This window comes from Protopterus annectens, chromosome 4.part0 (assembly GCF_019279795.1).
Source record: "Protopterus annectens isolate FY-2018-M chromosome 4.part0, PAN1.0, whole genome shotgun sequence".
NCBI classification, from domain to species: Eukaryota; Metazoa; Chordata; order Ceratodontiformes; family Protopteridae; genus Protopterus; species Protopterus annectens.
Genome location: NC_056733.1, coordinates 773,873,890 through 773,888,160, shown reverse-complemented (window position 1 = coordinate 773,888,160; position 14,271 = coordinate 773,873,890). Strand labels below are relative to the sequence as shown.

The window sequence follows — 14,271 nt, the reverse complement described above, 5'->3', positions numbered from 1 at the left end:
GCATCATCATGTACCTGATAAACAAGGATATAGGGAATCTCCAAACTCTGGATCCTACAAAAGTTTGGTTTTGTGAAGGGTAGATCATGCCTGCTCAACTTGGTCGACTACTTTGAGTCAGTAACCAGAGCTGTGGCTGAAGGTAAGGTGGTTCATACAGCCTGCCTTGATCTGGCCACTGTGGGTTCTATTTGTGAGCCAGTTTGCAACGCACCTAGTGATGTAGGGGTTGACACCTAGCTTAGTGAGTTTTTCTAGGATTCCTGAGTGGGGAATGATATCCAAGTGTGAAAGTAGCCGACTTCAAGTCAGACTGCTTACCAGTCATGAGTTGAGTCCCACAGGGTTTGGTCCTGGGTCTTCTCCTGTTTGGTATCTACTTCTCTGAAATCCAGCCAAAACGAAGTTCCCTTGAATTAACACATTGATGGTAGTCCACTGAACACAGAAGGCATTATTAGAGGTCTGCGAACACAGGTTTACAGCAAACTCTCTTTTGACCACCACATTGCCACTGTAGTCAGAAAGTCCTATGTGCCACATCTCATTACTAAGGGTTTTGCATCCAGGAAGGAGGAGTTCATTGTCTGTCTACTCTTCCCTCATTAGGCCAGTCATAGAGTACAATCCCCTATTTGGCATGTATCTCACTAGACACCTGCAACAACTGGAGAGGCCACAAAAGTACCTCACAGAGAGGATCCCTAGGCCTTAAACACTTGTCCTTTATGGATAGAGTAAAAGAAATCCAACTATTCTTTGTCTCATATCGCCTACTTGGAGGCGATCTCTGCTTGACTTACAAAGCTGTATCTGACCCAGCTCTGTTAGAAATGGTACATCTAAAGACATCCTAATCCCCCTGCACCACACGCTCCAGAGACTTCCACCTCATTACCACAATCAACAGACCATGCTGGAGGGACAGGTTCATAACCCAGAGACTGCCCATGCTATGGAATAAACTTCACATACATGTCAAGAAGAGCATCTCACTGGCCCTCTTCAAGAGAAATCTTGAGTAGATGGGAAATAGAAAATTCAGCCCAGGGATCACTGTGGTGGCTCTACTCAACAGAGGCACTAGGAACTAAAGTCTGGTGGCATGATGCCAGGGTAATCCTATGGGCTAGGCTTGTAAAGTCTCCAGGGCCATTAGCCTAGTACACACCTATGAACCTATGAAGGGGAAAGAGATGCCTCCTCTTAAGTGCCTCCATTTTGTTTTTTTTTTATTTACAACTTTCTAAACTTGTTCTTAGACATTTTTTATTTAATTGCATTTATTTACACAGTATTTTCTTTAATATTGCTACACACGTGTGCTAGCTTGCACTGCATTTGAATTGGTTTTACTGCTATATTAGCTGCAAAAGTTCAAAGCTTGTTTCCTGCCTTCCCTGTAACTGGTCTAGTTCAGATACAGATTTGCTGTATCCAAGACTTGTTGGTAAGCTTCTGAGCCCCCCCCCCCCCAAAGCCTTTCTGTGTTGGAGGGAAGCCCTTCTAGCTTATCTGTGGGAGTGGTAAGCTCTAGGGTAACCTATCTACCACAAGAGGGAGTGGTTTCTGGCCCAGAAATTGTAGTTTATTGTGTCCGTTTGGGCAGTTTTTCCATCCCGTTCAGCTTTCTGGTTTAAAAGCTCACATTTGTGCAGGTTTACACTTGTTTAAACTCCACCTAGCGGTGGCGAGCTGAGGTAAATTGTTACTGGTGCCAGAAAGTCTGCTTTTCAGTTTTTCCCTTGAATCTTGCTAGTTCTTTCTCTCTTGCCCTTCAGATAGATTAAGCGCTTTGCACTTCAACAAGTTTTTTGTAGCAATTATTGTAGCACACCTAAGTGCCATCAGCACCAGTTCTTCACAGAAATAGCTCCAGTACTTAGTATTTATGACCACCCCTCCTGGCATGATTAAAGGGCAGTTCTCTGTGCTTTCTCCTATTAACCTGATGCACTTGGGCATTCTGAGGCAGTGTAGCAATTGCTTCATGCACACAGACAACCCTCTCGTCTTACCTCCCAACACTCAGACTTGAGAGATGCACTTGTATCACCAAATTGGAAGCTACGCACTCTCCAGCCAAGAGCAGACTAGCCGGTCAAGAGGAGAAGCTCAACACCTACACCACACCACATGGAACACACAGCCCTCCAGAACACCTGCATCACACCACATGGAACACACAGCCCTCCAGAACACCTGCATCACATCTCTCTCTCAAAAAAAAAAAAAACAAACAAAAAAAAAAAACAAACAAGCCACACACCCACCTTCGCGGAGGCTCTCAATAGAAATTTACCCCACCAGCAAAGACATCCAAGACAGAAACTCACTCTACCACCACAACACAGCACAAACCACAGGAGACACTGCTCACCTCCACAGTGTGCCCCTCAACCTAAGCCCCTAAGGTTAAACACCTTGCCCAATGCACTAATCATTGGTGACACAATAGAGAGGCACACAGATGTCCCACTCACTAGGTTGAATAAGGAGATGGCAAACAGTCAGCTGTCTATCAGGTGGCAGAATCCGATACTTAACACACGCACTCGGGTCACTCCACAACAAGTATGATTCTGTCATTGTCCATGTGGGTGTGAATGAACTGAGATGCACCTCCCTGGACTACATGAAAAGAGACATGGTGGAGCTTTCGGATTATGTGGCCCAGGCAGGTATGACCTTAGCCCCGATTAGTAACCTACAGTCACCCAGAATGATGCAGCAGTACAAACAAAAAATGATTGACTTCAGCAATTGGCTAAGTTTCTGGTGTCATTTTAAGGGGATCCAGTATCTGTCTGCTTGGGACGACATGATTGACGGACCTCGATGCTTTGCCAGAGAACTTGCACCTGTCACCCCTGTGTTTCTGGATACTGGCTAAGGCTCTTGCCACCCCTGTAGTGCCTTTTTTAGGCGGTGTTCCAAAGACCAAATTACCACCATAACAGCTGTAAATAAATGCAGTATGAGCGTCATGCCGCTCAGCGCTAGAAGTTTAAATCTCAAGATGTACTCGGTCGAAGTACTCCTCAAAATGGACAGCATCGACACTTGTGATTTAATGGAGCACCCCTGTGCTACCAGGCTGTAACTCATTCCACACATTTCGGCCCCGAAACATGGACTGTAGCTCCAAAGGTGGTGGTGTCTCCATACCCATAAAGGATATGCACACCTCCAGACTAGTAGCCCAGCATATGACGCATGTGAGATACTTCAGGTACAACTAACATTGGGTAAGATGGTGATCCAGGTCATAGCCTGCTATAGGTCCCCAGCCATGTTCCTAGACTCTCACTCCACATTCCTAAGCACCCTGGAATCTATCAAGGTCCAACCCAAAACACTCGTACTAGGAGACTTCAACTACCCCTCCATCAACTGGGAGAACTACTCAAGCACCAGTACACTGGCCCAACGCTTCCTAGAATTCATCATTTTCAATGCCCTGGACCAGCTCATTCTGACCCCTCACTAGAGGGAGCAACATCCTTGAACTGGTAACCACCTTGAAAAACTTCTCCAAAGCTGACTTTGGGCTCCTAAAAACAGAGGTGGCTAACTTTGCTGCACCCATGCCAATGGAAAATAGCTGCATGACTGCCGAATCATACGCCAGTGCACTGTATGAACCTGTACTAGAGGTGGCTAACTTTGCTGCACCCATGCAAGAAGCCAAGCTGGTGGTCCCCTGCCATTAATAAACTATACAATAGAAGGAAGAAACTGTTGCAGAAAAAGGTGAAGTCCCAAGACTGGCAAAAACTCCCTTATTAGCTTCAACAAAAAGTTGAGATCCCTCATTAAATCCTCTAAAGCCAGCTATGAGGGCAGAATTGTGGCAGACACTAAAAACAATCACAAAGCCTTCTATAGTTGTATCAAGAGCCTCCATGGCAGTACCCACATTTGCTCTGAGTTATTGCACAATGGTACCGCCTATACTGAGCCAACAGATATTGCCAGCATACTGGCCGACAGGTTCAATGCCAACTTTACCCCCCCCCCAAGCACCAATCCCAGTACTGGAAGAATGCCAGGCATCCAGCATTACTGCAGCACAGGTTAACACTGCATTGTCCAAGACCAAGAATACAGCTTCCATGGGACCGAATAATATCCCTGGCTGTGTTCCACATGAACTACAAAGTGAACTGGCACCACATCTGTGTGCTCTGTTCAGTCACAACCTCCCCTTTGTCCCTACTGAATGGCGAACTGCTATGGTCATCTCTTTCCATAAAGAGGGAGCAAAAGCAGACCCTGGCAGTTATTGCCCCATTAGCCTGACTAGTCTGATATGTAAAGCTGTGGAGCACATCATCATGGACCGGATTAACAAAGATATAGGAAATCTCCAAACTCTAGACCCCATGCAATTTGGCTTTGTGAAAGGGAGATAATGCCTGCTCAACCTGGTTGACATCTATGAGTCCGTCACCAATGCTATGGACGAAGGTAAGGCAGTGCATACATCCTACCTCGATCTGGCCAAGGCCTTTGATACAATTCCTCACTCAGAAATTATTGATAAACTCCCCAAACTAGGCATCAACCCCTATATCACTAGGTGGGTTGCAAATTGGCTCACAGAACACAGTGTGAAAGTAGTAGACTTCAAGTCAGACCGCCGACCAGTCATGAGTGGAGTCGGACAGGGATCAGTCCTGGGTCCTCTCCTGATGTTCTTCGTGTTTCACTGTTGCAGTCATTACATTTGGGTAATCTGCTGGCAGGTTGCCCTCAGTCGGCCTGAATAACAAAGTCTTGGGTCCTGCGTCGGTTGCCGTCTCCTCTTCCATGACGTTAGGTCATCAGGGATATAAAACATGCAGCCGACGCCATTTTAATCCGTCTTTCTTGCCACGCGGTGCCCAAAGCAGAAGCAGTTCGCAAGTGCCGGTCGGCCAACTCCTGAAATTTTCATTTTCGAGTTTCAGAACCGAAGTCTTCAAACTAAAGCTAAGTACCCTGTTGGGGAAACTTTTTCTTGCTCCTTCCCACTGTCAGTAAAAGTTAATAATTGCATTACTTGTGGCAAGCAAATACCTCATAAGGATTTTCATTTGTACTGTATTCTTTGCCTAGGTCCTGATCACAACGCGCCTTGCTGTTGGTTTTGTGCTAAATTTAACCAACGTACTATTAGGCGTCTGTATATTTTTGCTTCTAAATATTTTGTCTCAAGATTTAACTACCCTGAAATGTCGGCGGTTAGCAATCTGACTGCCGGAGTTCACAAAAACTGCAAGGAAAAAAGACAGACCGTCGAGGTTCAAAACAGATGAAGCTTCTCCTAAACCAGTCGCTGGTTCACCGGTAGTCATTGAGGTGCTTTTGCAGCCCCTGATACCCGCTACTTTTGAGTCGCAGGCCTCTACCGAGACCCATTCGGAGTCCAGTATGCCACGAGATTCGCAAAGTATTGAACCCGTAGATGTCTCTCCCTTGGATGGGTCCGGAGCCGCTGAGCAGGCACCGGCTTCTGAGGGTGTTTTCACGCCTCAACATTTTTATATTAAACCGACCCCATCAACAAAAACAAGGTAAAAAAATGACTTCTATGTCTAAAAAAACTGACGCATGAGCCACGTGCCCCTATGCCTAAAAATCAAATGATCAAAATGGCTGAGGATTTAATTACCTTGATCAGGAATCTCCCCCCCTGCTAAGAGGCCTAGGCAAGGCACTGATTATTAATCTTCAGATCAGGTTTCCATTTCTTCTGATTCCTCTTTTGGTCAGGAATTTTCTATTCCACCTTATGAGGATTCTGATGCAGAGGAATCCATCCCATCTGCATCTCCTGAGTATTACTCTTTTGGAGAGACTTTGCATACTTTAAGGGAACATTTTCACTGGGAGAGTCAGGACTTCTCTGAATCAAAAAAGAGACTTTGGGATTTTCTTCTTCTTCCTCAGCATAGGCCTTTGGCAATACCCTCCTGTATTAGACATTGTTGATGATGTGTTCTCAGAATCAAGCATGGCTCTTTATTCCTTGCCTCCGGCTCCAAGTAAGCCAGACAGATATTACAGGGTTCCTGACTCCCACACATTTCTTTTCAAAAATCCTGCTGCTGATCATGAGACTATTTCTCAGGGTCCCAAGGGTGTTAAGGCTGCTACAGCCAAAAATCCTGCCCTTTCTGATAGAGGTTCCAGGGCACTGGATAGATGGGGTAAGAAGATTTTGTACGTCTGCAACCTTGGCAATCAAGGCTTTAAACTGCCATTTTCATATGCTTAAATATCAACAGCATGTTATGGGCTTACTGAAACAGAAAATGATGATTTCTGATTGTGTGGAAAATAGAGTTACAGGATTTATTGCATTTAGCAGAACAGGTTGGAAAGCATACTTTGCAATGTGGTTTTGATTCCTTGGAGGCCTCTTGCAGGGCCACTGTAACTGGATCTGTGATAAGAAGGCATGCCTGGCTCAAGGAGCAAAATCTGCCTGATCATGTTAAAGCTAAATTGTTGGATGTCTCTTTACAGCATGATAGTCTGTTTGGTAATAAGGCAGAAGAGGTTTTAAAAAAAAAATGAAGACAAAGCTAAATCTATGCAAACTCTAAAAGATTTTTTGCAAGTGCAGCCACCCAGGTTCAGTAGGCACTGGCCTGCTAAAAATTAGTTCTTTCCTTTGTCCAACAGAGCCACTCAGGGCAAACCCAGGCACTCAAAAGGCTCCAAGTATCAATCACAGGGATCTTACGGGTCAAAGCAATGGGGTGCCTCCACCTCCAAATCTGGAGGTAACAAAGCACAACCCTACAGTAAGCAGTCTCAATGACTTTCCTCTACCATCTCCAAGCAGTTGTCTTTCGGCAGCCCCCTTGGGGGAAAAATTAGCACTTCATGCTCAAAATTGGCATTTAATAACCCAGGACAAGTGGGTATTAAATATAGCATCCCAGGAGTACAGATTTCATTTCCATACCTTGCCAGTTCCAAACAGATGGCCAGATCTACCACAAAACCAGTGGGCAGAGGCCCAGAAACAAGTCATGTCCCTCATACATGTGGGGGCTATTCAACCGGTACCAGAAAAGGAAAAAGGACACGGATTTTATTCAAGACTTTTCCTAGTACCCAGAAAAGGCAAATCATGGCGTCCAATACTGGACTTATCAATTCTGAACACGTTCCTGGACATTCCAAAATTCAAAATGCTGACTTTACAACAGCTACTGCATATGCTAGGCAAGATTGCCTGGTTGGTAACTCTGGACTTAAGAGGCATACCTGCATATCCCAATAAGGGAATCTTGCAGAAGATACCTCCACTTCGAAGCAGGCTTTTTGCATTACCAATTCTCTGCACTGCCATTTGGCTTATCTACTGCACCCAGGGTCTTTACAAAGTGCCTGGCACCAGTAATTGCATTCTGCAGACAAAGAAACATTCAAATTTATCCTTATCTGGACGATTGTCTCATTCAGGCAGAGGACAAGGACACTCTTCAACATCTGGCGTTTTGTAAAAAGGCTTCTAGCATGTCTAAGGTACACCATAAACGAAAAGAAATGACAACTGGTACCCTCTCAAATAATTACATTCCTGGGTGCAAGCTTGAATACAACTGCCCAGATGGCTTACCTCACGCCAGGCAAACAAATGCAATTGACAACATATTTCAAACAAATGGCAACAAAAACCCAGTTATCTGTAAGACAAATTCTACAGGCTTTGGGGTGCATGGCATCCTGCATTATACTAATGCCGTATGTGAGACTGCATATGAGGAAACTTCAATGGTACCTAAAAAGCTTAGTCCACATTCACAGCCTGGAAACAATGATTCCTCTCATTCCCTGCCTATAACAGGAGTTTCTTTTGTGGGCAGAGCCATGTCACCAAAACAAGGGACCATCATTCACTCTACCCCCTGCCACCCAAACCCTAACTACAGACTCATCAGACTGTGCTTGGCGGGCCCAACTGGCAGGGAGATGCATTCAAGGCAAATGGAGACAAACCAAATGCATCTACATATCAACCAGAAAGAAATGCTAGCTGTTCACAATGCTCTGACAGCCTTCAAGGACTTACTTCACCCAGGGCAACTGTTGATAAAGACGGACAGCACCACAGTACATAAACAAGCAGGGGGGTACACATTCCTACCCCCTTTGCAGACTAGCCGTGGCCTTGTGGAACACAGCCTTGACTTAAATACATCTTCAAGCTCAATTCCTGCCAGGAAAGCAAAATACTCTGGCAGACGACTTAAGCAGAAATCTTATGGACCCGCACAAATGGAAACTGGATCCACAAATCTTCAGCATGTTAACACAGAAATGGGGAAGCCCAGACCTGGATCTATTTGCCTTTCCCCAAAACTATCAGTTGGACAAATTCTGCACAAGAACTCATCACAAAAAAGCATGGAAAGTGGATGCTCTATCCTTCAGCTGAAAAAACCTGTCAGTCTATGCCTTTCCCCCTCTGCCTCTACTCTCCATGGTCTTACTAAAAGTCAGACAGGAAAAACCAAAAATGTTTCTTATTGCTCCGGACTGGCCTCGCCAACACTGGTACCCGCTTCTAAGGAATATGTCACACCTTCCTCTGTGGTACTTGCCTCAAACACCTCATCTATTGTCTCAACAGAACTACCAAATTCTGCACACTCCGCTCCAAACTCTCAATCTTGCAGCATGGCTAATCAACTAATTTTTCAAACCACATCACTCAGTAAACCTGTGATGGATGTCATTTTGGAAGCTAGAAGGCCTAGTACTAGAAAATATTATGCTGATAAATGGAAGAGATTCTGTGCTTGGAACCAAGCACAAGGAATAGACACAGCAAAGCCCAGTATTCCTCAAATTTTACAATACTTATCTGAGATGCTTGACAGGGGCCTATCTTTTTCCTCAATAAAAATCCATGGCTCTGCCATCTCTGCTCATTACAACAGAGACCTCCCCTCTTTTCTCATCCACTGCTAAAACAGTACCTCAGAGGGGCAAAAAATTTAAGGCTTCCCAAGAGAGCACAAACTCCTGCATGGGACCTCCGTTTTGTGCTGGAAAAACTCACCCTGCCTCCTTTTGAACCAGCAGCTACTGCAGATGTAAAATTTCTTTCCTCGAAGACAGCTTTTCTGTTGGCAGTCACTTCAGCTAGAAGGGTTTCAGAACTGCAGGCTTTCATGGCAGTGGAGCCTTTCATTATTTTTTACCCAGACAGGTGGCCCTCAGGACCAATCCTTTTATGCCTAAGGTGGTATCCAGTGTGGTGCTTAACCAGACCATTCACCTGCCTACTTTTTTCCCAAATCCGCAGAACAAGGGGGAGCAGATTCATTGGATGTGCACAGACAACCAAGATTCTACTTAAACAGGACAAAATCTCTTAAAATCTGAGCAACTGCTGGTAGCATTTGCTGTAGGATCAGAGGGGAAGGCTATATCAAAGCAGACTATTTCTAAATGGATAAGCCATTGCATTTGTTTCTGCTACTTGCACCATGGTAAACCTGTGCCCAAGGGGATTAGATCCCATTCCACCAAGGTTGCCTCTACTTCAGCAGCTTTTCTCAAAGGGGTCCTTACCAAAGACATTCTAGAAGCTGCTACTTGGAGCTCTGTTCATACGTTCACAAAGCATTACCATTTACCTCTCTTCTCTAAATCCAGGGCAGGCTTTGCCACTGCAGTTCTGCAGGGCCTTATAACTGCTCCTTAAGCCATTTAGTTCCATCCTCCCATCCATAGCTTTGGGATTCTACCCAAATGTAATGACTGCAACAGTGAAACACGAAGAACATAGTACAGTTATGTACACTTACCATAAATGTAGATGTTCGAGTGTATTCACTGTTGCAGTCCGGATTACCCACCCGCCAGCCTCCTTTCTATACCTTTTCTTTCCTTCACTATACTCAAAAGCCTTTGTGATGTATTTGCTTTTAGTTGAAGGTAAATTTTATGTTATATTTACTGTTTATATATATGTATGTGTGTGTGTATATATATATATATATATATATATATGTGTGTATATATATATATATATATATATATATATATATATATTTTTTTTTTTTTTTTCTCCTCATTTGGGGGGCACCTGACATCTGGGGTAAGAAAAACTGATTAAAATGGCGTCGGCTGCATGTTTTATACCCCTGACGACCTGATGTCATGGAAGAGGAGACAGCAACCGACGCAGGACCCAAGACTTCGTTATTCAGGCTGACTGAGGGCAACCTGCCAGCAGATTACTCAAATGTAATGACTGCAACAATGAATACACAAGAACAACTCAATTTATGGTAAGTGTACACAATTGTACTTTTGGCATATACTTTTCAGAAGTCCAGGCCAAGACAAAGGGACTCTGGCTGACCAAGTTCGCAGCCGACTGCAAGCTGGGAACCATTATTAAATCCCAAAGTGATGCAGACATCCTACAGAAAGGACTCACTGAGACCGATGACTGGTGTCAAAACCATGGCCTTAAGCTTAATGTCAAAACAATGTCATCATACCCTTTGGTAAAAACTCAGTTCCCACTAATTACCACATCGATGTGAGCCCACCGAACACTGAAGGCATTATAAGAGATGTGGGGATGCAGGCTGACAGCAACCTCTCCTTCGACCACCACATTGCCACTGTGGTCAGAAAGTCCTTCTATGTGGCACATCTCATTTCCAAGGGTTTTGCATCCAGGAAGAAAGAAATCATAGTCTCTCTACTCTTCCCTCATTAGACCAGTCATAGAGTATAATGCCCCATTTTGCATGTACCTCACTAGACACCTGCAACAGCTGGGTAGGCCACAGAAGTAACCCTCAAAGAGGATCCTAGGCATTAAACACATGTCTTGCATGGACAGACTCAAGACTCCAGCTATTGTCTGTCTCGTATCGCCTGCTTAGAGGCATTCTTTGCCTGACTTACAAACCCAGAGGCTCTGGAATGGACTTAACATACATGTCAAGCAGAGCACCTCACTGTCCCTCTTGAAGAGAAATCTTGATGAGTGGGATGGGTAATAGAAAGTTCACCCTGGGGATCACTCCAATAGAGCCACTGGGAATTAACGTCAGGCGTTATGATGCAGGGGCACTTCTATGGGCTAGGCTTGTGAAGGCTCCAGGACCTTTAGCCTAGTACACACCTATGAACCTATGTGCACATTTTTTTTCCTGGATAGAAGCAAGAGTTTTATTTTTCCAGTGGTTGTGGAAAGGAAACCTAATTGCAATGACTGCTAGAAGGTGCATTATTATTTCATTTGAATCTGTATATGTTTTGAATATGTGCTGAAGAGACTAATGATTTTAGATGCAACTTTGATCTTTGAAATACCTGTTATTGTGAAGTAATATTTTGTATAATTCATTTTACAGGAGGCCAAGCTCACTGATCAACTCCCTTTGATTATTGTATGCGACAGATTTGATTTTGTTCATGATCTGGTGCTGTACCTGTATCGCAACAACTTACAGAAATACATAGAAATCTATGTACAGAAGGTAATGGTTATTTTTCTATTTCTGTAAAGTTTATTCACATCTTGGATAGTTGTGTTTTCAGTAAATCTGCACGCATTTCTTAAAATAAGTGTTTACTTAAAATGTTCGATTATTGCATTGCATGTGACAGGCTTTTTTTATTTAGACGTTTTAATGTAGTCCTTTATTTCTAAGAACAAACATTGGTGGGTAGTACAATATTGGAGAGAGGTTTTGAATTGAGTTGTGGGTGGCAAAATGATTGATGAGTAAAAAAGATGAGTGTTTTGTAATGTAGTGCTCACAGAATGAGGTTTATAGGCTCTGTGATAATTGGTGGGTTGGAAGAAGGTGCATCTGGAAAAGTGCTGTGACAATATTGGATCAAGTTTAATGGATAACTATTTATCATGGGGCACTGTGCTTGACGACCATTGGAACAAAAAAGGTTTCACAGAAAGTTAAACGGTGGTCATCAAAAGTATAATTTAAGATCAACTTTAGTGCGTAGATGTGCTAAATACAAAAGCATTTTTGTTGAATGGGGACAAGGGTACACAACTCCTCTCTCATGAAAGGAAGTATGGTTGCCTATCCTTGTTGTTTCCATCAGCTCAGGTTGCTGTTGAGGCCGGAGGGTAGTTCTATCATTGCAGTTATGACTATCATATTAATAAATTCACACAAACGCAGAAGCTGAACATGCACAAAGCATATTAGTATCTGCCAGGAAATTATGAAATGACCTTTGTACTCTTATAATTTTAGCAGTGTAAAACACTTATTTTGTAAAACAAAACATTTGCCCACCTTTTAAAAACATTTGCTGTTTCATCATTGTTTGTGTATTGCATGCTGATTTTAAGAATCTGTGCATTTGCACTGTGAAAATAATTTTTGATCATTTGTTTGTTGACTGGGAAAATCTATCTTAGAACTGACCTTTGTTATTGAAGTCTTGTGGAGAAAAGTTCTTTATACAGTAATATGGTTCTGTTATACAGCAGTAGTAGTAATCAAAAAAAAAAAAATTAAAATATATATATATATATATATATATATATATACACACACACACACACACACACACACACACACACACACACACACACACACACACACACACACACACACAATAAAGATTGGTATTGCATTCGAAAGTAGAATTGCTATGTATTCATGTATACAGCACTAAATGTTAAATAAAAATCTTGTAAAATAGTTTGAGGTGAGCCGCATTACTAAAAGAACACATGATGCCTGGGTGCTGTAGTTTATTACCTAGCTACACCATATAGTACAGCTGTTCACCCATGTTCATTATGGGTTTCTGAAAGTCCTGTAGGACCACATAAATCAGTTTATACATTTATAGTATATAAACTGTGCACATAGTCACATAAGAGTCGTGCACATAAGAGGTTAGAGGAAAGCTTTGCAAAGTGTACTTCAGTGTACATTGTGTATAAGCAATTGCAAAAATGATTAGATATGTTGATCAGAGGGAGTTCTTGCAGAGATCCAAAAATAAATGAAACCAAGACCAGCTTTGTGGTATAGAAGGATAAAACTTGACTATTTTTCAGGTGACAAAAGTATGAGTAAGTGTTTGGGTCATTGTAGGAGATGGGAGGGAGGATGAGAGTGAGCAGCCATTGCTGGCTCCCCATCCCTGGTGGGCAAGAGGGGGGGGTTATAGGCTGTAAATAACTCAGCAGGCCCACCTGTATTGGACAGCGAAAGGGTGTGGGGGTGGGCACCAGACTAAAATTGCTCTCTAGTTAACAGCATGCAGATTCCTGCATTCCACCCATTCATGGGCAGAGGATTATAACTAGGAAAGATTAACTGGAAGCCTAACATTGTAGGTGTCTTTATGTGATCATTTCCATCACCAAGTTGGAACTTCAGGTGCAGAATATACTCTGAATGGTCGGTAGCAGAGCTAATTTACCTGAATTAAGATGAACCTTTCAGTGTATAAAAAAATTGTGCTGGGATCATGGATTCCTTGGTGACTCAGATCTTGAAATTGTACAGAACTAACCAGTTTGAGGACAGGAGGAAGTCTGAATTGCTTTGGGTATGTGCTAAGATTAACTGGGTAGATGTTAAGTGTGGGGGAAGCGCACAGCTTGCTATTGTACTTATGGAATACTTAGATAGTAGCTCCAATACCTTCGTCATTTTTCAGTGAAGAGTAAGTCAGTACCCCCACAATATATTGTCAGATCTCTAGGAACTGGCTTGGAAACATTGAGAATGCTTGACCAAAGTTCTATTCTAGGACCTCTTTTCTTTAATGTATTGATAAGTAATCTTTATAATGCATCTAAGCAAATAATCATTCAGTATGTTGATGATTCAACACTAATTGGCTCCTCTAATATTAACAATCTTTAGCAAATAACCCAGGAAGCATTTAATTCCACCAGAAATGGCTTGAAATGCCCAACTTTTACACAACCCCAAAAGAAAAAAGTATTTCTCTAAGCGGTTTTGGCCAATCCAAAGCCACATTTCAAAATTACTGCTTTGGGTAACTTAATGCAACTATGCTTAGGCTTTTTCAGTCACTCTTACGTAAAGGTATATGCATCATTAGAATTATTATGCTGTCAACTACCCATGTTATGGTTATTGTATTTTTCATTTATTAGCTATATTCTAATGTTTCAAACTGTATGAGTACTGCATCTTTCATTATATATCTGTATGTTATGTTTGTATGATTGGAGCTTTTTCCTTGGGTCTCCGCGGAATGTGTTTTTGTCCAGTTGGA

The 14,271-nt window shown here is 42.8% G+C and overlaps 1 protein-coding gene across 5 annotated transcripts in view; it reads left to right on the top strand.

Moving 5' to 3' along the window:
* The window catches only part of LOC122799579 (clathrin heavy chain 1-like), a 1,937,764-nt gene that overhangs the window by 766,170 nt on the left and 1,157,323 nt on the right, over positions 1 to 14,271 (top strand). For all 5 annotated transcript variants that reach the window (XM_044068726.1, XM_044068727.1, XM_044068725.1 and 2 more), the window contains one exon: positions 11,385 to 11,510. In XM_044068726.1, coding sequence (XP_043924661.1) covers positions 11,385 to 11,510 — 126 coding nt within the window. The remainder of the gene's footprint in view (positions 1 to 11,384; positions 11,511 to 14,271) is intronic.